We start from the raw sequence: 26,927 nt of genomic DNA on the forward strand, positions 1-26,927 counted from the left end.
TTTATATTTTACACTGCAGACATCATTAGCACTTCTAAATTTATCTAAAATCTCATTACCAAATGCTAGCTTAATAATATAGTTTTCCAAATTTAACAGATTACAGATACAAAACAATGGAACTATTTCATGTTGCCTTCGTATTTACTGGATTAAAGTATGTCCTCAAAATGACACATAAAGGAAACCCACACTTATTCCAATATTCTTGATGCCCCATGTATGACTTGTACTACATCTGAGACTCCATCTCTGAGGTTCACTCCAGCAGAGTCCCGATAGAAAGAAGTCCACAGATTCACATCAGAAGAATGTAACGGTCATGCTGCAAGACCTATATAACCAACCTTCCACTCATGTGTTGCCCTCATCCTGTTTACATGCCATATTTATGTACATCTCTGCAACTTTGAGGTACTTCTCAAGAATGCAAAGAACATTTGGATTTCAAAATAAAGAATGAGGTTCGGGTCCATATGTCCAATGTAGTGTTCACCACCACATAACCTCAATTTGTTACAACCACTTCCAAATGTCTTAAATTTGCTAGTTGCAAAGGATGTCACATTTTGTCATGCATATGCCTTATAATTCTGGTAACTAGGCTTGTACATATATGTTGCGCAGTTCTCTGCGTTTACTGCTATACTAATCGCATTAATCACGTCTAACAAACCATACTCTCCATGCTGTTTAATCAACATACTCTTCACTACAGTTTTATCTTATGTTGGTATTAACTGTGGTAATGACGGAACGGTACTGACTGCGATAGTGATCACCAGAAAGAAGTCCACTCTAATTTGCACTCTCTCTCCTGATCCCTAAAAATGTTTAAATATACTTATTTGCGTGTTATCCTTGCGAAGCGGACATGCTAATCTGCTCTGTATCGTCCCAATTTTAGTATATGTAGTGCCTAAGCGACTAGTACTCAATCCACTACATTCGAAGAAAGCCAATATAGTCTGAGTTTCTGAAAACGCGTCGGTAAATGAACTATAAGTAAATACAAATATTAATTTCCATATTTGTTACCGTCTCCTAGCAATACATCTATTCATTCGTCGACATGTTTAAATATTGCACCATAAATTTACTATTAAGATCAAGTTTGGTATTTGAAATAAAAATTGAACACTTATTTTATTATGTACACGCGAAAGGAACTTAAGATAGTTATGTTTTAAATGGTATGATGTAGTAACCGTCACAAGAAAACCAAGCGAAAGCGCCATCTTTTGGTAGACGTAATTTTACCTAATCAATACAGGTAGGTTATCCGAAATAAAATGCATTACCCGACCATCGTTTATGAAGTAATTTAATCAAAAGCAATTACGATCTTCGAAATAAAATGTGTAAATCGAACGAAGTCTATGTGGTTCATAATGAAGATGGATGTTATATGTCTTACGTATTGAGAAGTATTGATCGCCATTCTTCTCTCCTGATTGGACAACATTTTAAAATTTAACGCCGCGAAAGTTCTCTGAAACATTACATCACATGTCTACCCAATAAATTCAAGTATGGTATTTGAAATAAAATTTATCAATGGAACTAAGAATATTTTCTTGATGCTGACGTGTGAGGAAGTTAGATCTTATATGTCTTAGGTTCCATGACGTATTAATTTCCGAACGTTCTTTTCGAAAGAATCCCTGAACGATTTTGGTTGTAAGAACGCTCATTTCGTAACATTTCATAGTCACTAACAATGTTTCACAGAACATCCTGATGGTCAGTCACAAATGAGAATCTTTAAGTTCATATAATATAACTAAATCAGTGATTTTTAAGTTTAAGATGGCTGCAGCATGTTCATTATTTCTATTTATTTTTGACGTAAATACGTCTATGCGGAAGGGTCATTCGGCAAAAAAGTGACAGGAAAACATGTAAGATCCGTATCAACAAATCGACAACAATGGTCAGCTTGCGTGCATTGTTATGTTACCTAGGAAACGTCATGTTTACTCGGCATTGTTGTGTTACATTACTGCCGTCAACAATCCGCTTTCGTAACAAGATGGATGACATTGAAGATAACATTACATTACAGAGACGTAAATATAATTTAAATACAGAGACGTATTTACGTCAAATTCTCCGGAACCGTGGTTCCACTGTCAATTTTTGAGCTGCAGCTGGTTTTAACAAAACAATCAAGAAATTTGTTCAGGGTCCCTAGGCTCTCGTCCTAAAAAGGATAGAAAGGCATATCTGTATCATTGGAAAGACATCTCAACACCTCGAAAACGTAATCTTAATAATTAAGAACCCATTCTTCATCTTCCAATTACCCACTGTAAAAAGGAACTCTTGTTGTACGACATTTAAAACACGTGAAAAAGTGAGTATTTGGGGTAATCGCGTAGCTGAAAAATTAAACTAATTTAATAAACATAAATTCAGAATTCGTAATATACAAAACGAGGTGTTGGAAACTTTAAACAAGCCACGCTATACTTAGTTTCAAATAGTCACATCCTACATTCCAGCATTAACAAATTGATCTTTGTGTCGGAGAAGTGATGTTTACCTTTAGGTAGGGATTTGTTTGTGCTAAGGCTTTGTCATTGTTGAATTACGAAAGCTGTGAATTGTTTACGCGTAAACATCTATAGTCGAGAGTTGTATAGCGGCACGCGAACATAATAGACCACGAAAGAGCGAACAGTCTTTTGTTTTGGTGCATTGCTTACAAGCGTCAGCAGCAAAATATAAAATACAATTAAGAAATATTATATATATATATAAATCGATAAAATAAATATAATTACTTTTCTTAATTCAAGAATATAATACGATTTAATTTACGACAGTCACAAATATGTTCTTATATCGAGCACGGAATTGTGCAATAATGAAGTTGACATTCACAACAATGGTAAACAATGTACCGTAGTAACCCCGGCAACAAACAAACATGGAATGGACCTGCGAATATTAACATGTATTATTTTCAGGGATTGAAGAAGTTTGAATAAAAATGTATGTCAAATCGATAACAGGTAAGCTAATGGAATATTTTACAATATTTATATTTGTCATTTAAGAAGGTGATCTTTAAATACGATGCTGTGGTGAACATATAAAAATGATCTGCCGGGTTTAGGCATTCTGGCCTCTTGGTGCAGTGGTTATTACACGCAGAAGTATCCCGGTTGGGTTTCGGGCTGTACCGTACGCAATTTCTTTATTTCGTCAATATGATTTGACTAAGGCAGAATTGGGGTACGCAGTGGCCGCGTGGTCCTTCTGCCGCTTGGTCACTGGGACCGTGGGTTCAAATCCCACTCAAGCCATGGATGTCTGTGTTGTGCTGTCCTGTGTACAGGTAGAGGCCTTGCGACGGGCCGATCCCTCGTCCAAGGAGTCCTACCAAATGTCTATAGATCAAGCCAACGAAAACGTTGGGACCCGCAGTGCTCAGGCACTTGAAGAACGGGTCGTTCCCAGAATGCCCCCAGTAAACCAGAATTAATTTCAATTCTATTAATTACCATGTTTTGCCCCCAGAGTACAATTTATTTCATTGTACATGACGGTCTTCTGGGTTGTGACGCAGTGTTAACTTATGTGGGCGATGTTTCGGAGGAACATACTGCCTCCATATTCAGAGCTGAAGATGGAGACGGTTTATTCCTCCTAAACGTTGGTATCCACCCACTGCATCACAGTCCAGAAGACCTCCATAAACATCTTCATCGACATAAGAACTCATATTGTCTTAATTCCTTTTACAAATGTACAGTTAGCCCTCGATTTGCGCCGATTGAGAATAACGCCGCTTTTGAAACCAGAAAGTCAAATAGTGAAAAGAATTACTATTATTTATAACGTTTTACAATGTATCTCGTACTGATTCTTATACTAAATCGTAATTCTTACATCGCTGATTTTGAATAAAAATTATAAATACAGTCATCTCTGCAATTACGCGAATTTGCTCCGTGAGATAGCTGAATCGGTAAAAGCTGTTTGTGAAATGCAAACTTTTGCATATGCGAGTTTGCTCTTATGCAGTTTCGTTCGTGGAATATATTTTTTTAAATTCCCTTTATTTTATTTACGTTATTTCAGAGCTTTAAATGTAATGCCATTATATTACTCGTCAATGTTTGGGTGCTGGGAACGCACGTCATTGACTTCCAATTGATTTACATTATAAAAGAGTTTCAATTTACGCCGGTTCGTCCAGGAACGCATCCCCGGCGTAAATCGAGGGCTACCTGTATATGGAAGATAATGAATGGATTCTTATCCTTGAATGATTATTGTTTCCTTCACTAAATACAGATAAGCTTGCTATGAATTATGGGGAAGATGCCAAGATGCGTACTGTCCTTCTCTCCCTCGCAGCTGTGACGGTATCGACTTTCCTAACATTCCTCTTATTAGGCAAGTAAATTAAAGTTACGGAATTAACCTAAAGCAAATAAGCATTGTTCTTAAACATTGCTACGTACCTGCTAGAAATATTTAAGCAGGTTAATAGGTCTAATTAATGTACGAAGACCCCGAAAGAATCGTGAAACATGACAAAACATAAGTAACGTTTCTTTCTAATTTATTCCACTATTTCGTTCGATAATGTTGAACTTACGAACTTAACAAAGGAACGGAGTGGTCACCCAACAGCCCTGAGGATGAGAACAGAGATTGTTCCCGAAAAGTTGGCAGAAAATATGGTTTATTCACCGTTCAGCCACCTGACGCGGCTTGCAGCTCGAGTCTTTCATCAACTTCAATCACCACAAAAGCTTCACTTTATTCAAAAGTTTTTGTGGTTTCTTTGATATAGTGCGAAAAGTGGTTGATGAAAACGACATTGATGCATTATGAATATTCAGTGTCGTTGAATCAGAGTTTCTGTATCACAGTATAAAAGTTGCAACAGATGGCTCTCCACCAGTAACGAAACTATTTCCAGTTGATAAAATATAGCCCCAGTCACAACCTACAGAACATTACAACAAGCAGATAAGGATAATTGCTCAGAAAAATTTTCCTTTCATTAAACGCCCACATAAGGGTCATGTCTAGCTTACAAAAGAAAAGCAGATGAAGAAAGGAAAGTCAAAGGAGAGAGAGGAAAACTTGTTACAAAGGAAGTTGGAAGTAAAGTTGTGAAGAATGGGTTTTTATGCTGTGCTAAGAAACAGTGATTTAAGATAAGGCGTGCTTTCAGTACAGTAGATTCTGGCTATTTGGGACACATCAGGACCAGAACACTTTGGCCCAATTAAGCGAAGTTATTCTTTAAGATTTGTGACAAATAAACGGCTGACCCGTTTAGCCGACGGCACAATTAACTGGAATCTACTGTACTGTCAAAAGTGGGTGCATGAGTCACACGCTGGATACTGCAAGAATAAGTCTGGCACGCTGGTGACTGTTGTTCATGCCAAGAGGTTTCTTTCTTCTCTGAGGCCCAAGGTTCGGATAAATCATATAGTTCTTTAGTTTCACTAAAATACCAACATCTTTTTTATTGTGGCATCACACGTTTGTTGCTTTCTCACTTTTAACCTGTTTTACCATTATCTGTAACGACTTTTATTTTCATTGATGAAAGACTCTCAGGTCACAAGCTGTGTCAGTGGCTGAATGGTAAATGAACCATTTCTTCTGCCAACGTTTATTATTATTTTCATTCTTTAACCTCACAAAATCATAAAAGAATTTTCAAAATCACATAATGTCTACAAAAGTACTGTATTTGTGAAAATATACGAAACTGGATCTTAGAAATATTTTTGTTTCCCTTATGTCCATAAGTAAAATCTTCAAGTGTTCTCTAGAAACACATAAACATAATTTAAGGAATTTGTGATAAACTGTTACAGCATGGCATGTCAGTATTAATCCTCACACTGAAAAAATAAGAAACCATTGAAAACTTGGAACAGTACTAACTTTTGTCCTTCTCAATAAAAATCAGTCTTTATATCAATGAGGTGTACAAAAGGCCACTTTCTTTCATCACGCTGGAATTCACAACACCACTGGATCCAACATATCTACCACCACAAAGAAAATAAATGCAGACGTACAATTTATACCGCTGTTCGTCATGATTACGAAAAGCTCTGACGTGTGGTGACATGATGTCTTGTTGTGTTGTGTTTAGGGATCACAAAGGCTATTCTGGGCCTGTGCTATCCGGATATAGGAAACTGGGGTCTGGATGTTTTCAGCAAACATACAACAGATCTGCCTTATTATGAAAGATTATTTTGTGGAAGAACTCCGGTTTACAGACACACTGAAATGTGTCTTGCTTCTGACACCAAACACCGATCAAGGAAAAGAATGTGCAGGTAGGACTATATTAACAGACCTTATGACCAAGCCGAGTCAGCTGAATGAAACCTTACTGCGACGGCTTGCAAAGTAGTGACCATGATACAAACTGTGTCAGTGTAGGTCTTGTGGATTATAATGCAATGTGAACTTGTAGGAAGATAACAATTCTCATGGAACACAAACTAAACTTCGAGCAGTTGGTCGCCACTTATGGAACATGAGGTTCAGCGCAGCGTTTACGAGCCTATCACAATTAGTCTGATCGATTAATAAAGTAGTTATGTCCGTGTCTTCTATTTAACGCATTGGGCACATTTGGATTGAGATATGAACGAAATTAATAAATTAAATATCTTGTAACTTAGAGATGTATATATAAGCCTACAACACATAACAAAATCAAATATTTTATTATTTACTGGCTGTCAGGAACTGTCATGGAGTCAGAAAGCAGATTTATTTGCCTACCTTGGGACAGAGAACACTTAAGTTGCATTTACTTACCTTCACATTTTCATATTTTATATATATATATATATATATATATATATATATATATATATATATATATATATATATATCCTTGTTCATGTTTCAGAGCAAAACAGGTATTTCTTAATACCGTGTTTTTCTTCACATTCCCAGCTATGGTGGTTTGGAGACTGTGTTGTACCCGCATAAAGCGTAGCAACAGAAGAGGTTACATTTCTGTATGTAATAATTTATAATCATTTATGTAACAGAAATTAAAGTAAAAAGCTATTAATTTTTAACTGCTACAGTCAGTATTACAGTGAATATCCAACTGACAGCATAGAGTGTGTGCCATCATATAGGGGCAGTAGTCATTTGTTTTTGAGTAAAAGTTAAGTAAAGCTGTTCCACTATACACCATGTAGGCGTTTAGGGGGTGAGGCTGTATAGCTCCTACTCGTTCTTGACCTCGGCACTAGAAGGGGGGAGCGGTCAGCATCACGCCTCGGCCGTGCTTTACCCCGGGGAAAGGACCCCGGTACCCATTGGACAGGAGGCTGGGTTGGCCCCAGAGCTGGTCTGGAAGCAGAGGCTAGAGGAAAATCCTCTGCCCCCGTTGGGGATCGAACTCCGGTCATCCAGTCACTATACTGACTGGAGCTACGACGTCTCATTTGTTTCTCAGCAATTTGAGAAAATAAACATTGATGTAGCTAACAACAAAGCTGTTATGGCTTTAGGACATTGTTAGAGATGTTTATAGATTTCACAGTAAGAAGTGGCTGGTGATGAAGATTGCTTTATTTCAAGTTTCGCACCACTAATAGAGGATTATGTCAGCACATGCAGATGCGGAATAGAGCCACAGGACAGAGATTTATCCACTCTTCTAATTAAAAAGAATACACACTAACTAATAAATAGATAGAAGATACACCTTTTTGTCGTGTTATTTATTCCACCTTGGAAGTATAAAATATGACAAGAAGCTTAAAACTTACAACAATATGGCAGAAAAAAGGAAAATGAAAGAGTAAAATAAACTTCTGGCTGACCTCACATGCAGAACTCGCAGATCTCAATTTGAAAAACATGGATGTGGGATAGAAACATTTCTGTGAATTTGTGAAAGTGAAATGCCTATTTCATTCCTTATCATTTCACACTTTCCCTTGAAACTATAACACATACCACATAAGTAACTTTATATTGATTAGAGAAATTTGCACAAATTTTCTACAACTTTAGTTAAGAAACTAAACTATGTTTACCTAAGATCACCTGAATGCCCAGTCATAGGTGAAGTACTGCACTAATGACCAAGTGTATGATAATGTACTGCGTAATCAGGGCCATTGCCCACCTCATGGATCACTGGAATGAAAAAACAAGAAAGTCAGAGTAAACCTGTTGCATTGCCACTTTGACCAACAAGAAACTCACTTAAAGTCACCAGGGACTTAACCTCAGTCTCTAAAGTGAAAAGCCAGCATCTCGCCATCTGGGCAACGTCACAGTCAGACAATATCTAACAGTCTACATAAATTCAATAAAAGTGCCTGTCAAGAATAATGGGAAAATCCAGAGCAGAACTTAAAAAATAAAAAAACACATTTGTATTGAAAAGTGTAACAAAGCAGCACATAACAATTATAATCATTTCTTATCTTTGCTTAATTATGAAGGCTAAGAAACGTCAACATGTAAACATCTTTCCTGTTGCATTGTATAGACTTGCATGTACGTAGAAGGACATCAACGAGTCAACAGTCTGTTTCAGTGCATTGTTTCCATAAAGTAGCATATACAAATTTAAATTAAGGAATGTTGCATTATAGAAATTAAAATTATTGTTTGTCCTTGATTAATTAAAGAATAAAGTATGGTGTAATTTAGTGAAATCTAAAATATGATCTTATGGGATTGTAAGATCTGTGATGCATTGCATATTAATAAATGTAAATAGTAGGCCACATTAAATTAAATCCGTGGCGTAACAGCTCCAGAGAGCCAAAGCCGACTAGCTGGCTGCTGGCCTCACGTTCACACGCCTAAGCAGAGGTGAACGATCATCCAACCAGATATAGAGTGACGTGTGGTCAGCACGACGAACCCCCAGCCATTGCTAGCTTTTCTACCCATTGTAGCTCTCCAATTTCCTCACGATCCTGGGTTGGCACCGGTCCCATACACTGGTCGAAAATCTCATGAGAAATTTTCTTCTCCCCCAAGACTCGAACCAGCGCGCATTCCGTATCGCCGGTCCAAAGCATGATGCCTCAGACCGCGCGGCTAGTAGGCCACATAGTCATAATTATTGTTATAAAGGGCCAAAATCCCTTCACAAAAAATGATTGCAAACCAACACTTGCCTGTTATATAGACAATTTATAAACAGCAGAACTGTATCCCATTTTAAAACATCATGTTTCCAATGATGAACATTATATTTATTTGATTCTGTCTATTCATTGTGTATTCAGACAGAGGGACCTCATTACGGTAATCTTGATGAAGATGATAGTGACTTCGTGGTGACTGAACCTGCAGATGCCATGATTGCACTGCAGAAGATAGAAGAACAAAGTCAGGAAGAACACAGGGTAAAGCATAACAAATACTGATTCACTAAACCTACATAATTAGACAACAAGATAGTGAAGGATTATTTTTTAAGGTTCAAAATACAAAATACTATTAATATCTGTTTCCTTCTGCCCATTCTGTATTCAGGTACGAGCTTCTTATTACCCGAGTTCTGATTCTGATGTTGATTATGACGACGACGACGACGATTATATACGTAGGTTGATGAAGCCTGAAAGTGTATATACTGAGTATGCAGCACACGCACAGAATCAAAGTCAGGAAAGTTTCACGGTAAATCATACAAAATACTAATTCAATAAACTCACATATTAGACAGTAAAAAAGCAAAGAGCTATTTTTTTATGCTTCAAGAATATTAAATACCTTGAATGCCTATTTCCTTCTATCCTCTGTGTTGGATGGTTACTGTGAGACAGTACAGATTTAATGCATATAGCAATGTATTGGCATTTGTAAGTTTTATCACCATACAGTGTTGCAGTGTATTTGTTTTATAACATCCCTTTCCATGTGCTAATTCCACAGAGAATAAACTGTTTTTTTTAACACTTTGAACATGAATCTCATTTAAATAATATCTAGAAACACAGCCCTTACTTCAAACAAAACACAACACTTCTCCGTTACAAAGATCGACTGGTTAAATACGTTTAACGAAACTATCACTCTTTACTGTGAGAATTATACACAACACACAAATACACAAATGCAGAGTTACTGATTGTTGTAGCAAGTGGCACATGTAGTTATCATTGGGTTTTAAAGGGATACTTATATTTAACAATGAATGAAAGTAATTTTGTTTGATATGGAGCTTTCATGGCGACTAAGTACAATCAATTATTTTTGGAATACCAGCTGTGTCAGGTGGTTGAATGGCAAAAAACCAACATTTTGAAGACCATCTTTGTCCTCAGACTCAGTGTACTGAAGTCAGTTGCTTGTTTTGCCTTACAACCACCTGACACATTAGGTACTGTGGGATACTGGGAACGACCCGTTCTTCAAGTGCCTGAGCACTGCGGGTCCCAACTTTTTCATTGGCTTCATCTATAGACATTCGGTAGGACTCCTTAGAGGAGGGATCGACCCGTCGCGAGGTCTGTACCTGTATACGGGACGGCACAACACAGAAAAATGCAGACAGATATCCATGGCTTGAGTGGGATTCACATCAACGGTCCCAGCGACCAAGCGGCACAAGGCCAGCGCCTCAGACTGCTCGGCCACTGCAGACCCTGACACATGTGGTAATGCAAGAATAAATTTATTTTAAAAATAATTTTGCTGCCCTATTACTGTTTGTACTGTTTATGAGGTTCACTAAGAATGCATGTAAAATGGCTACAAACATTTCACAGGTTACAATGAGCTGTTATAGAAAATAGTTATGACAAATATGTAATTTGATAATTTTCAGTCCCAACAGGATAATTTTATTAATTTTGTATGTTTTACGTTAAGAAGAACCCTAGCAAAAACTTGTTTAAAACTCATGAACTCAAAGAATGCACTTTTAAAGAGGAGTTTAAATGTTTTACTAAAAATGAGAAATGCCTTTGCTCACTCTTTCAATCATAATCAGAGAAACCTATGTGATGTATTATATAAGTTCAATATTTTCTTGATTTCTTTAGCACAGCTTGCATGAAACGAAGAGAGCAGCCTGGAAAGATAAATCAAGAGTGGAGGATCTGTTTAGGGAGACTGATAACAGAGGAGATGCACAGACCAGAAACAGAACCAAGATCACTGACAGAGAAACATGTTTTGAATGTAAATTTGGTCAGTGTTCCACCAGTACTAAGAAATTCTTTTAATATTAACAGGAAAATATCATGCTACAAAGTGGCTGTACTCCTCTTTGAACACTACTAACCAAATTACCAAACATGCTGATAAATTTACCTTTGCTGACAGATTCATTTGCAACAGCTGATTTAGAAGGATATGGCAAGCAAAATGTCATCCTCTTCAGTTAATCATTGAATATGATGTAACCTAAGGAGGGTGAGAGGGATGAGAAATCATACAGGGTTAATCTGAAGTCCTGAAGGGTGGAAACTGCTTGACAATTCAGGTATAGATCAGAGCATAATACTAAAATTGTCTATAAATAAATAAGGCGAGGAAGTGTGCATTGGATTGGTCTGGCCTAGGACAGGGACATCCCAGGAGACTGCCATTTTGTTGCAGTGATTGCTAGTTTTGAATACATCATGGTTGTGTAACATAAGAATTTATTTTATTGTTGTAAACAGATAAAGAAAACTTAGCAGAGAAAGTCGTCGAAGATATGCTTCAGAATGGAATAATATTTCGCAACTTAAAAGAGCCTATAGGTGGGGTCATTATGCCTAAAGGAGTCCCTTACACTGTAGCTGGCATGTTTCAAATGACAGAAGCAAGTCACATGTTTAAAGTAAAGAAACCTTTTTTACAGGTAAGAGTAAAATCTAATCAGACTGCGCTAAGATAACAAAAAACAACTGACTACTCTGCATAAAATGATAATGAGTGATGAACTGGGATGGATACGAATGCAAGTGATCATGGCCTGATTTTCAGTATTATCCTGCAATTTGTGTAGGGACTGAGGAAAGTCATAAAAACTTCAAGTTAGGATACCCAGCTTCATGCCGAGACTTGAACTCTGAACACAAATGAAATATATTAATTTCAGAAAGAAATTATAAAGAGAATACAATTTTTTACAAATCCACAGAAAAAATATGTTGCATTATGGGAAAACAAATGATTTTAGTACCAGGCAAGTAGAGCTATGTAAACAGGGTACATTACGCATGAAAATTAATAAAATAGAGGAGCTAGAAGTCCCAGAATCATTACTGCAAAAAGTGTAATATGGTAATGATGTTATGATGATGATATTTAAACTTGCATTTTACTTTCAATTGCAGTATCATACCATCAGTAATGGGAAAGAAAAGGTTGTCAAACCTCCTACAAAGCTGAATGCAGAAGATTTTGAACTCAACTTAGAGACGCCAGAAGATGTGAATAAATTTAAAGAATTAACAATTATTCCCAGAGGCTTATGTCTAAATTTAAAATGAATCATAGATGCTTTTAGTGAAAGCTCGTTGGTTTTAATGGTGGCAAGTATGAAGATGACCATGATTATAACACCATTTAGTCTGGTAGAAGTTTGCCAACATTTACTTGCTGCCTCCATCATCAGAGCCGGTCTGGACGCAGAGGCTAGGGGAAAAATCCTCTGCCCCCGTCGGGGATCAAACCCCGGCCGTCCAGCCAGTAGCTAGTCGTAGTTAATATATGCGCAGTTAGGGCAATTAATATCAAGGTCAAAGATGGGTTATCAACCTGATGGAGGCAGCAAGTACCTCTAAAACCCTTCTTCTTAACTACGTGGCGCTAGAATAGCTTCAAATAAAGATCGTGATAAACTGAAAAAAAGTTGGGTTATATTTAAACAAGTATAAAGAGAAATGGGAAAGTTCAGTGATGAAATATGAGGAGAAATAAATCGTAAATTTTATATATTTAGAAGTGTACACAAGACCAAGGAGTCATGTCCAACATTGTAAACTGTAACCAACAGACTAATAAATTCTGTTATTACCAAACAACCTTGTTTCAGTTGTGGATGATTTGTGATGTTGAGTGAGTGATACATGCATCTAGTGAGCTCTTGTGAACATGGAAATGAATGTCCAGGTTCCATAAAAGGCAGGACATTTTTGACGAGCTGAACATACTATTTAGTTTCTCAAGAATGACTCTGTTCTGTGGAAACAGTTAAAAGGTTCAAATCTAGATATCAGCTGCGTTAGCAAGCATTTCTCGGCAAATTCTGTGGTAAATGTAGACCTCTTTGACTTAATGCAAAAGTATTTCTACTCGAATGTGACGGTTGTACAAATCTAAGACGCAGATAAATTTATGAAGTACTTTCGAATATTCATGCTGTAAAGTTGGTACACATATCTATCACAATTTACAAGGGAAAGCCAATCTGCATAATTGTTTAAATAGGCTTACATTTGAAATAAATAAATGCTGAACTAGACTAGTGGCAGAGTAGCAAAGCATCCGTAAGTTACGCAGTTTGACCATGAAAGGTTCATTCTTTTGTGTGCTCAAATTCAGACTGAGTGTGGTACTGCGCTAACATAAATAGACATCTATGCGAATCCTGCGCTACTTAGACATATTTGGACTTACTAGCTACATACTACTCTGATGTACATTATATATCACATACAAATCTCAATGAGCATCCTATTGGGGATAATCAGTGTAGGTTCCGTCATGATAGGTCTACAAGTGATCAAATTTTCTACATTTGCCAGATGCTAGAGAAAAAGCGGGAGTATAATGGAACAGTCCATCAACTATTTGTAGACTTCAAGAAAGCCTATGACTCAGTTAAAAGAGAAGCTCTTTACAATATTTTTCTTAAATTCAGTGTACCTAAGAAGCCAATCAGGCTAATTAAAATGTGTTGAAGTGAAACCTCTAGCAAAATGCACGTAGGCAAACATTAGTCCAACACATTTCCTATTCAGAATGGCCTGAAACAAGGAGATGTTCTATCGCTGCTGCTTTTCAGATTTGCCTTAGAATATGCCATCAGGGAAGTCCAAGAAATCAGGGTGTTTTGGAATTAAATGGGACACATCAGCTTTTGGTCTACGCTGATGATATTAATCTGTTGGGTGATAATATAAATACCATAAAAGCGAACACACAAACACTCTTAAAGGCTAGTAGGAATGTCAGTCTAGAAATTAATGCAGAAAAGACAAAGTACATGATCATGTCTCGGCATCAGAATTCAGGAGAGAACCAGAATATAAGGATAGTTAATGAATTGTTCAAAAATGTGCCAAAATTCAAATACCTGGGGGTGACACTAACAAGCCAGAATGACATTCATGACGAAATGAAGAGCAGATTAAATTCAGGGAATGCTTCCTATCATTCAGTCCAAAATCCTTTGTCCTCCCATCTCATATTAAAAAAACTAAGATTAAAATGTACAAAAGTGCAATTTTGCCAGTTGTGCTGTATGGGTGCAAAACTTGGTGTCTCACCTTGAAGGAGGACCATGGATTGAGAGTCTTTGAGAAGAGGGTGTTGAGGAGGATATTTTGACCTAAAAGGGAGGAATATGGATCATGTAGAAACTGCATGATGATGAGCCTCATGGCCTATACTGCTCACCTGATGTTGTCAGGGTGATTAAATCGAGGATGAGACATACAGCATGCATGGAGGAGGGGAGGGGTGTTTCCAGGGTATCGGTTGGGAGTCCTGATCGAGGGAGACAGCTGGGAAGACCTAGGTGTTGGTAGGAGGACAACATTAAGATGGACCTTAGGGAGATAGGAATCGATTGAGTGAACTGGATGCGGCTAGGTCAGGACAGAGTCTTGTGGCAGGATTTTATGAACACGGTGATGAACCTTTGGGTTTCATAAAGAAAGTGGACTATTCTTTGACAAGCCAAGTACATAATCAACTTTTCAAAGAATTTCCTACACGGTAGAGTGAATGAGTGAGATTCTGGGAGCAATAGTTCTGCCACTCTCATGCACACTTAACTTACCTCTGAAATGTCGGTAAACTTCTACCAGACTACACAGCACAACAACCCATCTTAAATTTTAAAGATGTCCAAAACTAGCTTCAACCATGTCGATGAGTGGCAATAACACTGGGATAACTGTGTTGAATTCAGAGGAGCCTATTCTGAAAATAAATGCACTTGTAATAATTCAAGATAAAGGAAGTATGTTCATTCTCTGTTTTTATTGAACAGTCTTAGTACATGTTCCAAAACTGTGATGTTGGGAGGGGTACCAAAAATTTATTTTGCCACATTCTTCTACTGCTTGCCCTGTGCATAATTAGTCTCATTCGATTTCTTGTTCCCTTGACTTTGTCAGTAACTGAACAGCTGTTTTAGTCTGATAGCCCAACCATATTTCATTGTCAAAACTGAATGTTATTCTCCCCATTCTAATTTATTCACAGTGTAATCTATGCAAGCTTGTTCACTTTCGTAAACGAACTTTCCTAACCACGGCATCGTAAGGGATTAATACCATCTCGTACAAATGTTCGGCTTTATACTTTCTGGTTCTAAATTTCATTTGAATTTCTATCAATTTATTTATTAAGCTACTTACAAACCTCATGCGTTAATGTCTTGTGACTGAACAATAACAGCCCGGGGTGGTGCCTGGAGTGAACCTGGTTAATCTGACCATACCCCAGCACTACAATGTATCTACTCCCTAAACCTAAGCAAGCCGTGCTTAACCCGAGTTCAGTTGACAGGGAAATCTGTTCCAGACGACCTGTTCTAACATACTCGGTTACACATACTTATTGCACATGTGAATTATATTCTAATTACAAGATATTTACAAGTGAAGATGAAGTTGCGCAGCTCGTTAATGGGTCATTACAGTTCATGCGGGAGTGTCTTCCATTTCCATTTTACCACTGTTATGGTCAATTTGCATTTCTCATAACGAATGAAGTTAGACGTCCTACTTGAACTCAATTTGTAAATAAACGTAACAAACAAATTATTTTGGCGTCCCTTTTGATTACTCGTGAACAAACTTCAATATTTCATCAAAGCTTACCTGGTAAAAACGTCCACCATGTTTTTCCATGGATGACAGGCACCCTCTTAGGTGGTTCCGAGCACGAACAAGAATTAATCTCTGCCTATTCCATAGATAACATTCTCTCCATAGGCTTCACGGTTGGAGTTCAAGCCAAAGTTATACATAGATAACACCGAAAATATTCTAATAAAAGAGGGCCGAGTGTGTTCCGCAGAGGGACCGACATAGATCAGTGAATGACGTTATCGTAACATCACATTAAAAATTACATTATGTTTTAAATATACGCCAGCATAATGTTCAAACACACCAAGTTCATACTTCCCTCACCAGATGGCAGAGTGGATGCAAAGTCGAAAATGTAAAAACATAGTAATCCCTAATTTAATTTCTATTATGAATGTCATTACTTTGTCTTGCAAGCTGTACACGGGTGTATATAAATTTCCTTCACAAGTTTACTCGAGAATGAAACCATTATGAAAGGGCACAGACACACTGTTCGAGTGTCGCCTGTGAGAGAAACTCTCAAATTGTTGGGTTAGATGTAACAGAACAGACATGTTGCTTTAAGTGTGACTTTGGGAGGGGGGAGGGAGCTATTGAAATCTAGCAATGTGAATGATCAAAGAGGGGATAGGATATTAATAAAATTATTGCACAAAATATGCTGTGTAGAAACAAACTCAATTAAACTGACACAAGATAGAGGCTTTTATTTCAGTTGTGTTTGAACCTTTCAGTTGTTACTAGAGACATATATGATAACATTTTATATTCAGATCTCCCCTCAAAAACTGCAGATACTAATGACGTTATATTTAAACAAGCTTTTAAAATTTAAAACAGTTGATGTGTAAAAAATGCAAAGCACATTTTCAACTGGAATCATTTAATACAATAGTCACATAAATATTTACATATTAATCTTACTGCATAGATTAGTGTGGTACTAGAATACATTGTGCCATGGATTGCAGAGGGTCATTTTATGTAACATCAATAAATACACACAGCTTTATATATACAATTACCATAACCATGAATGGGATTCCAAAATTACCTTATCTTGGAACCCACCTATTTTTTTGAACAAGTAGTCTATGGCATATCTACATATATACAGTCATGCAAATTTTAGTCAGACATGTCCTTCAGCTTGATGTACAGGCAACATGAAAAGATCATTCCGAAGATCTGCAGCACGCAGATACCAAGCCCGACAGCACTCAAGATGATGAGATGATCCCTAATCTCACCTGCCAGCCTGTGTCTGCATCCCTGGGCAGAACAAACACAATTATAGCCATCTGTCAGCTTTTGAATGGTCCAACATTTGTTAAGACCACTTGTTTGTATTAGGGTTATTTCAAAAGAAAGATACAAATGGACATACCATAGTATACATGAATTTTACTGCCAGTTGTTAAGAGAATACGAAGTGGCACAATGAACGAACTGAGGAGAAGCTATTTGTTAAAAGGGAACAGGAAAGATGTAAAATGGTCAATGACAATGTAACGCCATACCTGTGGGCCCTCAGAAGGAATTTACTGTGGCAGTATTTGTGAACTGTGATAATATTGCTGCAGTAAAAACATGGTTTCAGGCATTTGACAAGGACTTCAATGCACTAGTTTCCCTTCTGAGCAAGTGATGATTATGTTGAAAAATAATGTTATGATGTGTCACAGTGTCCTTACACGCCTTACTTTTGGATTTTTCCTTGCAGGATGCAAAGTAACAATACAGTGAAGGCACACAGTCTGTTCTGTTTGATGTAGGGAACAGATGAATTACTGCGTTAACTGCAGTGAATTATAGTGCACAAATCTATCATAAATATGCATACAAGAACTGCATAAAATGTCGTTTGTATGTTAAAATTCTTAACATTGTGAAGATGGAAAACTTTGAGGTTATGTATAGAAGTTTCAGGTACAGGAGATTATACTGTATGGAAACAGTGCACAAAGATACATCACTAAGTTGTATAGTTATTAATTCATAATTTCCATTACTGATTCTAAAGCTGAGCATCACAAGTTCTTGCATTGACAGGAGGGAGAAGACCTTGTGGTCTAGGGACAAGGCTCTGAATTTCTGTTCTTTCCATGTAATTATGAACATATTTGTTAAATTACATTAATCTTCTTCTTCTTTTTCTTTAGCATTTGTCCTGCTTTTTCCTCTCTTTTTGGAGGTTTGCGTGGTCTATTTAGACATTCGGTAGGACTCCTTGGACGAGGGATCAGCCCGTCGCAAGGCCTCTACCTGTACACAGGACAGCACAACACAGAAAGACGCGAACAAACATCCATGCCTTGAGTGGGATTCAAACCCAGGTCCCAGAAAACAAGGCTCACGCCTCAGACCGCGCGGCCACTGTGACCGGCTGTTAAATTACATTAACAAAATTAACGTACATCACTGCTTTTGTGTAATAATGCCTGACCTGGATGCATAAAGCTTGTTTTAAAGGTACATGCATCTTACAGCTGAAACTGTGAACTCACCGTGTAGTGTATATTGCTCGGATGGTCACTTTTCCCACAATGTGGAGTGATGGTCTTGCAGCATGAGTTCGGAACCTTCAGCCCCTCAGACAGGTTTTCTTTTTGCCAATAACTGTACTGCCAGTCTTCAAACAGGTTTGCACCACAGCATTTGTACTGTAGACAGAACAAGAGGCAAACCACACATCAATTATGTCAAATACATTTCGAGATATATTCTTCTGTCTCTGAATGTGCAACATTTCTGGGGGTCAAGACACTGGCCGCTCGCCCGCATCTAGTGCCGAGGTTAACAATGAGTAGGAGCTACCCCTGCAGCGCCTACGTGGCATATAGCGCGACAGATTTACTTTTAATTTTACTACATTTTCGAACATCTTGACGAAGCGATTGCCTACCGAAAGATTTCACAACCTACGTACGTGCGTGTTAATTGGTAACCCTGAGAATATTTGGTGGCAGCTCACAGTAACAAAAAGGCTGTCGACTCCTGATTCAGACCCTACAAAATACCAATTCTTAAACGTGGTATTCGACTCCAATGAAATGAACAGAGAAGTTTAAATCAGACAGTTCAAGTGGTAAGTTGTCTACCTAGAGGCTGGAGTGATAGGGTTCAGTTTCTGGCAGGAGTACCCTGGTCCCTTGGTCTGTCCAAACTACCGTCAAATGGAACCAGGAGCTCTTTCCTGACAGTGGCAAGAGCGTGAAACTGACCTCCACCTAAGGCAGACGTCATATTACTTGGAGCTCTGCCTCCACTCACCTGCCCTCACATGGTGCTTAGACAGAGGGTCAAATTTGACCTTCCTCCGTGGTACATGAGACTTGATAATGTAGGATTTGAGGTTTCCGCGGTGGTGAGTCTGAAGATGGCTGTCTTCTGGGTTCTTGCGCCATGTAGTCTGGTAGAAGTTTAGAGTCGTTTCAGAGGTCCTTGCTGCCTCCATCATCAGACTACACAACGCAACAAACCAGAAGACGGCCATCTTCAATACCAGGTAGTCAGTGTGTGAGGACGATACCTCAATCTGCATCTGATCTATGGCACTAGTCTTCTTATCGTCCAGCTTGTAGTTTTCTACGAACGTGTTGTTCAGGTTCAGGCGCAATTCCTCCTCAACGTGTGGCTCGTACAGGAATGACATTATGCCAACCATTGCCTCCAGAAGGAAGATGAGCAGCAGCGCAAACGTGTACTGGAACAGCACAAAACCAACCATACTTTAATTCCATTTCACCCCCTTAGGTTAGGCCGTGCCAACTGAGTGATGGCGGTAAACCATTCCGCCTGACACAGAGAAACCCTACAAAGAGGTTACATTTAGTTTCAACCTCTGAAACGTTGGTAAACATCGATTATACTACACAGCGCAACAACCCAGAAGACAGAAATCTTCAATAACATTATTTATTGGTTTTAATCAGAGACGCTTTGTATTGGTGTTTAATTTCAAGCATTCCTAACTGTTTTATTCTTTAATTTTGAATTAATTTTGTCACACTTTTATACTCAACAACAGTTAATTGACGTAACATATGTTAAATGTTTTTATCATCTATTTTAGACAATCAGAATCAAGTGTTTAACGGTGTTGTGATACGGGAAAAGGAAATTACGATCTGGAGATGGGCTTACAACCCAAAACATGCCTTCGAAAGTGAACTAAATAACAAGATGCAAAGTGAAATTGTTGTACGTAATGTAGACTGGATTAATTATACTATTTTAGAAAAATCTCACAACTTGGGCCTGTATAATATTAAGAACTCTCGTAGTTCTGGTTGCGATGTAGGATCTGATTTCCGTGTGAATTACATTGGTTATTCTTCGTATGTAAGAACGAAGACTCATTTCAAACTTTGCGGACACCGGACAAGTCAGGTAATTTTTGTGTGAATTTGCAGTGTTGTTTTTTAAGTGATCCGTTCATATCACTGGGGACAGCCTATTAAAATTGCTTCGTCAATCCGCCTGTATGCATGTCACAAGTCCAAAACGGCCGAACGGATTTTCATTAAATTTAATACTCTCATTCATACATTGCGCGTCTAGTAGTAAGAGATCTCGAAATCAATTGTCGCCTAAACACAAAGTTACGTGACACCAAGATCGGTCGGCCGAATCTTGGATTCCTTCTGGCGCACGTAAGGACAAACCCGAATCATGTTGGGTTTTCTGTAATCGGCAAACAACTCCGCGTGTGGGCGACGTCACATTTCTAGGAAATTTTTTAATTGTCCTACAAGTAATTTAAAACGCATTTGACTGTGGACTCGACTGCACGACTTTAAAACTGCTGTCCAGAATTGAAACTTGGGATAAATATTTTAATCAAAGCGTTGGACAAGACTTCCACCGCGACCATTACGAGCTGCCCGTAAGGGTCGCTCACTCGCCAAATACTTTGCCCACAGTTATGCCTGCTGCCATAGCGTCCATTACATGGAAACTTTCGGACAGTGAGTGAACGCATTGCGCCATCTTGAACTGATCTGTTAGACTGCGCGATTCCCTCTCTGTATTCTCTGTCTCGCCCAACAAAGATAAATCACCCACCGCCCACCACACGATTCGAGGGAGACCGCCACACATTCACAAGAAATAGTACGACGATCAAATCTTAATTTCTTTGCCGTGTATTGGCAATTGGATTTTACAGACCATTTCATCATATTTGTTATACATTTTATGAATCTATTTATCCGCACCATTCATTTGACATAACACACGTTATCAGACGACGATGACACAGCGCAGTGTTGGTACAGTACAGCATATAAATATATTAGTTCTTTGTCAGTCACGTGGCTAATTCTCCACCCCGTTTTTACATTAAGATCGTTCGTGAGTGAAATCAGACTTGGCAGGCTGCATTCTATTCTTGGTAAGAATGTTCAGCTTCTGCAGCAAAAACTTGGATATGACATGATATCCTGATTAGGACAGCATACCATTACTACATTTATCTGACAAACGAAACATTCTGTTACGATTCTGTCTCAGTTTTTATACGTGTTTGTTCCAAAACGAGGCAGTTCTGCGGTAAGATTTATATATTTTTTTTCTGTGTTGGCATTTCTGAAGTAAGAATGCACCTACGTTACTAATGCATTGGGTCATTCTGCAGTGAAATACTGGTGTTTTATACATCATCAGTGCGAGGCGCTTCTGCATTTACAGAACTGCAAAAATGTTTCTGCATCAGACAATTCCGCAGAGAGAGCGCCCGACCTTGCGCGTGGTTTCCTTTTTCCCCGTACCGTTGGTTGCTCGAAGTAGGTTGCGCTTTTGTTTTGTTTCCACGAGTGCGTCATTCCTCAGTAAACTGGGTTAATGTGTTTCAGGTGACCTGGCGACCACCAAAGGAGCCCGATGGGTGGGTCACCCCAGTCCTTGTCTGACCTTGAAACCGTATGTATCAGGGTTCCTCAACCAGGGTTTTGCAATACGTCGTCAGAAATCGTGGAATAAGTTAATAAACATTTTGTAACACCACGAAATATCCAAATGTCCCTCGAAATGCTGTGGACACACTGAAAGTAAACCTCATATTTACTTTGGATGTAAACTTTTATCTTGGTGTTTAAGTAAGCTTTATTTTGATATTTAAAAAACATTGTACAATACAAAAGAAGACAGGAAAATGCTTTATTTTTATACAATGCAAGCTGACTTATACAGCAGCTCTTTACAAATAAGTTAAGTGACAGTAATTTAGCAGTAACTGAATTGCGCGTTCCCCGCTTTCAACTTTTCTAGCCTGTAAACGTTTTCATAGTAGAGGTTTCTCGGGATATGAAATATTATTTTGGAGGTTCCTCTACGGAAGGAAATACACATTCACAACTTAAACAATGGGACTGCAGTCGCAATTCATAAATTAACTTTAAACTCAACAAAGACAGAGATATATAACAGAGGACAGAGGTGCCCTCTCGTCAGATCGCCCTAACAGGGGCTCGACACCAAGACAGGAAGACTGAATGACCGTCAGTCGTAAAAGTGTTGGACCTGAAAGCTCCTCACTGCTGCCTTCTGGTTTTGAGAGGACGTAACAGACTAAATTTAAAACCCTCTTGAGTTCCAAAAAAAGGGGTCGCCGCCATGACGAACTAATAGACCGCCTGTTGTAAAGTGACTCGGGCATTTATCACATAAGTTTATTTATTCATTTATAGTTATTTAACGACGCATTTACTGCATCTCAGACTATACAACATCGAATGGCATCTGCCTGGAGGTACTGAGATAAACCACGAAAACAAAGTCAGTGTACCCGGGACCTCGCGAATAAGGAGTGTTTACCATTCGATCACTACGTTCGGTTCAAGTCTGAAGATGGAGGCAACATGGTCCACGGCGCAAAAACCATATGAAACTTAATCTCGTTTAAATAACATTTAGTAATTCAACGGTGCTTAAAAAACAACATTTCACAATTACAAATAAAAACTGGTTAGTGCCGCTTAAGAAAATAGCCGCTGCTTATTGTGCGGAACACAAACAGAAACTGAAGAGTTACTAATTGTTGAATCAGGTGGGAGATTTAGTTACCACTCGGCTTCAAAGCGTTGATTGGGGTGAACAACCTGCCTAGATTCCAAAGTCACGGTCACTGAGATGCATTGGCATACGCTAATGAGGACCGGGGCAATACTGAACTGTAAAATTGCAACAGGTTGAAAGGGTCAGACAGTTGTCGTGGCGTCAGTAACCTCTTTCCATGGCAACTCGCACAGCTACTCTCTTTACCTGTCCTTTCACTCGCAGGAAACAACATTGTCTAAAGAAGATCCGTGTTCTGGCACTAGACGGCTCTCGCGTCTCTCTACATCGGGTTACCGAAGGAACATACGAATATTGTCGGAAGGAATGTGAACCAGCAGCGGTGACTCCACGAAGTTCAGAAGAGAACACAGAAAATTTCCATATTAATTATACACATATTATAAACATCGTAAGACAGCCGAAATTAACTTCAAAATAGCGAACATCGAAATTATGACATTCTTCAATATTTAATGAGTCAAAATCGAAAACAAATGCCTATCTCGGAAAACGGGAGCCTTCAAGTAATCGTTGCGTGAGGTTATGTCGGCAAAAGCACTACAGCAATCTCTTTTAACAGCGACACTAAGTCTTCAGGGTTGCAAACAGTTTGGACCGGCGCTGTACCCCTATTATGTCGCGTGCGCTGGACGCCACACTCATTCTGGAAGAACACACAACCAAACCTGAAAGCTATTCAGTTCCGTGCTTCTATATCCGCATAGTCAAACATGAGTTTTCTGGTTTCAACTCACAACAGTAACCAAATTACCATTATTATTATCAAAGTTATTTCAGTGACAGCCGGACTTAAGAGTGGCCAATCATCTACGCCAGTGGTATTCGACCTTTTTCGTTCGCGTACCCCCAGATATAATTTCTCTTCAACTTTGTACCCCCAAAGTTGTTGGTGTATAATTCAAGTTATACATAGTATATAATCTGCATCTAAAATAAATTAAATAAATTACATTACTGATTATTCAGTGTTTATCATAATTTTTTTTAATTTCACGTACCCCCTAAGATCTCTTCGCGTACCCCAGGTTGAATACCACTGGTCTACAGACCGGAACTGGACGCCGCCAAATCGACTTACATTTCGCATAAAAGTTAATTGTTGTGAGGAAAAACTCTAGATGGAATAGGGGCTAGGTTTTAACACCACAGAAATCACTGAGACGCCTTGTACAAGGGCCTGGAATCTCGAAACCGCCATCAGTTAAAACGACAAAGCTGTAAATTTCAAACTACGTAATTGGTGTAGAGTGTGCGCGTACAGGGACGTCATTTTCTGCACTTATAAATTCATTTTATAGGTTTTATAGAGCGATACTTGACTCTATCATGAAAGTCTTGTAGCGCTTTGGCGGCTGGGTCTCGTACTTCCTGCCGGTTGCCGGCAAGTGACAGTTGAGTGTCAGCTCACACACTGTTTTAGGAGTATGCAAGAACTTGCATGAGTGTGTGAGACGTTTAAGTATGAATCTCAGTTTCTACCTTTTTAAATACACGCAGATGTATTGAGATGAAACTACAAAACCTTTCAGCCATCACCACTCACCACCAGAATAAAGAAACGGTTGTTTCGAAGCACCCCGAGGCATCCAATCACCGTGACGACGAACACCAGGCAGCCTGTGACTATCAGCACCCATGCGGCCAGCTCGTACGTGGCATTCGTAAGCAAAGCAACGTAGTGCTGTTTCTCCGCCACGGTCCAGATTCCGACACCGAGCACTCCGATTCCGGACAACTGAAATGGAACACAGCCTTTCAAAACAGGGCCGTTATTAGCAAAACGCACTTCCAACACAGCACGTAACTTCTAGTATGTTTTATTTCGGCCTGAGTTGTAATTAAATTGTTACACTGCACCCTCGTTTATTGGTATGTTAAACCACGTTGGCTGTAATTATATTTGTTAATGAACAAGCTCTGTGAGATGATAAAGTGTAATGGAAAAGTTAAGTATTAAAGTATAATTTCGACGGAAAGTTATACTTTAAAATCATATATCAATGAAATATCAGGTCAAAAGCTACTACACTAATTGCGCATCGTACACAGAAACCTTATTTTCCCATCTAGTGTCATAACGCTACGAATTTTCTTTGTTTCATTGTCACTTTTACGTCTACGTTTTGATTCCATAATGCTGCCCAAGGGCAATGTCATAAACAATAACATACGAGGAAAACAAAACTACGCAAGCGAGAGAGACCGAGACCTTGGGTTGCGTGCAGTTTGTGAGACGGAGAGGGGGTGAGAGACGCGGGAGGAAGAAATCGCCGAATATATATTTACATCGTTACACATGCTGAACAAAAGAAACCAAATTCATACGCGAAAGCGTGTTTGGCAGATCGCGTATAATAGAATTTTTCCGCGTTCCGCAAATAACTGTTCGCAATTATTTTGACGTGTATAATAGAATCATCGCGTTGAAGGAAATTTGACGTATTCAAATTCGTTGTCCATATCTGTGTGGAATTTCCACTAGTACGTTATAGATTTCCACTCTTTATAAATTTGCAACTTCTGGAATTATTGAGGTTATGCTGTAACAAATTCGAGTGTAATGGTTGACGCCATGTTATTTCCTTTTTCTAAACACGACCCCACATCACTGATGATACGAAATTAAGATGCATGGACCTCTTAAAGAGGTGTGACATTCATACTGAGTCTCCTGAACATCTGTAGACTGTTTCAGAATTTTAAGATGGCCGTCTTCTGGTTTGTTGCTCTGTGTAGTCTGATGATGGATGTTGCAAGGACCTCTGAAACGTCGGTTTACTTCTACCAGACTACACGGCGCAACAACCCAATAGACAGTCATCTTCAGACTCACCGCCTTGAAAACCTCAAACCCTACTGTTGCAGAAGTTATTAATCGGGTGCACATGCACTTAAACAAGGTAGAATTGCTTTTTGTAAAAGGAAGTAGCAACAAATGTTATTTTCAAAATTAATTTTCTCCTTTGCTTTCCTTCTTCCGTAGCTTTATTCTTTATTTCAAGCATTTAGTACGTGAACAAAGACAAGTAGAACAGTGGCTTCTTTGTAAAACAAAGTACGTTCGCCTGCAGCGCGGTTAACAGCGGCCAGGAGGTGAACTATCAGGTTGTTTGCTCGGCCTCGTCTTATTTCAGTCTAAGACTCACGATGACTATAAATCCCACCTGTCTTTGTCTTACTGCAGTATCACGTAATGTGAACCGTCAATATGAGTTGCTTGTTTCTTTAATAGAAGTGCCAGAGAAGCAAGTTCAACAGTGGAAGATCACTCTTCACGTAATGGTTTCCAAATCCCTATTTGCCAGAAGATATGGCGCCTGCGCAACACATTCACGAAAGACAAAGTTGATTAACAACATGCGTTATCAGTTATATAAAATGTAGTCAACAGTTGTGTATGTATTAAATATTTCTGGGCATATTTTATTGAAGTTTACGTACCGGTTTTAATGTTAAGCATTAATACTGCTCTCGACTTACATAACCTATTTCTTTCTTGCCACGTAGGGCCTACGTACAAAGTTGAAAGATATATTTCATTCCAATTATTATTATTAATTACTTAACAAATTCAGACCTCGTAATCAGGCTTATATTATTGTTGTCACAACACGTAAAAGACTGATTTCAATCGACTATGACATTTTCGGTAGAATCATTAGTAATACGCCCAAATGGCCTGGACACAACTGTATACGAAAAAATATGATACTTCCTACAAGACCTAACAGTGACGCCCATAATCATACATGCCTAATCAAAATCTATACTTACATTCCTTTTGGTAATGTCGATATATTATCTTAAAACAGG

General features: G+C 38.5%; 2 protein-coding genes, 1 long non-coding RNA gene and 1 other non-coding gene across 5 annotated transcripts in view; 1 reads left to right on the forward strand and 3 right to left on the reverse strand.

The window, feature by feature from the left end:
- Positions 1-826: 826 nt before the first annotated feature.
- Positions 827-931, reverse strand: LOC147872299 (U6 spliceosomal RNA). The gene has a single exon (XR_015537592.1). It is a non-coding gene; the product is annotated as a U6 spliceosomal RNA (small nuclear RNA).
- Positions 932-2,679: 1,748 nt separating this feature from the next.
- Positions 2,680-13,003, forward strand: LOC110834096 (uncharacterized). Its single transcript, XM_022072914.2, has 10 exons — positions 2,680-3,017; positions 4,306-4,407; positions 6,140-6,329; positions 6,914-7,025; positions 9,273-9,392; positions 9,523-9,669; positions 10,467-10,649; positions 11,037-11,184; positions 11,661-11,842; positions 12,321-13,003. The coding sequence occupies exons 1-10, from the start codon at positions 2,996-2,998 to the stop codon at positions 12,474-12,476; spliced, it is 1,362 nt and encodes a 453-aa protein (XP_021928606.1). The 5' UTR covers positions 2,680-2,995; the 3' UTR covers positions 12,477-13,003.
- LOC110834128 (uncharacterized) lies at positions 7,724-16,217 on the reverse strand. Its single transcript, XR_002544494.2, has 4 exons — positions 16,041-16,217; positions 14,993-15,135; positions 9,162-9,353; positions 7,724-8,163 (listed from the first exon to the last, which is right to left on the reverse strand). It is a non-coding gene; the product is annotated as an uncharacterized LOC110834128 (long non-coding RNA).
- A 498-nt stretch (positions 16,218-16,715) lies between these two features.
- Positions 16,716-26,927, reverse strand: part of LOC110834099 (CD151 antigen) — a 29,689-nt gene continuing 19,477 nt past the window's right edge. For both annotated transcript variants that reach the window (XM_022072929.2, XM_022072938.2), the window contains exons 3-6: positions 24,658-24,849; positions 19,567-19,740; positions 18,542-18,697; positions 16,716-17,306 (exon numbers count right to left, since the gene is read on the reverse strand). In XM_022072929.2, the coding sequence (XP_021928621.1) occupies positions 17,163-17,306; positions 18,542-18,697; positions 19,567-19,740; positions 24,658-24,849 (666 nt within the window). In that variant the 3' untranslated portion in view covers positions 16,716-17,162. The remainder of the gene's footprint in view (positions 17,307-18,541; positions 18,698-19,566; positions 19,741-24,657; positions 24,850-26,927) is intronic.

The sequence above is a fragment of the Zootermopsis nevadensis genome, unplaced genomic scaffold (assembly GCF_977971745.1).
Source record: "Zootermopsis nevadensis isolate Lab colony 2312 unplaced genomic scaffold, Znev_1.0 Znev_ptg000028l, whole genome shotgun sequence".
NCBI lineage: Eukaryota > Metazoa > Arthropoda > Insecta > Blattodea > Termopsidae > Zootermopsis > Zootermopsis nevadensis.

Excerpts from the sequence above, each read along its gene's own strand:
- LOC110834096 (XM_022072914.2), top strand. The coding sequence starts at position 2,996 with ATGTATGTCAAATCGATAACAG. Across the intron at positions 3,018-4,305 it reads GTATGTCAAATCGATAACAG|ATAAGCTTGCTATGAATTAT; the intron begins GTAAGCTAATGG and ends CACTAAATACAG. Across the intron at positions 11,843-12,320 it reads TAAAGAAACCTTTTTTACAG|TATCATACCATCAGTAATGG; the intron begins GTAAGAGTAAAA and ends TTTCAATTGCAG.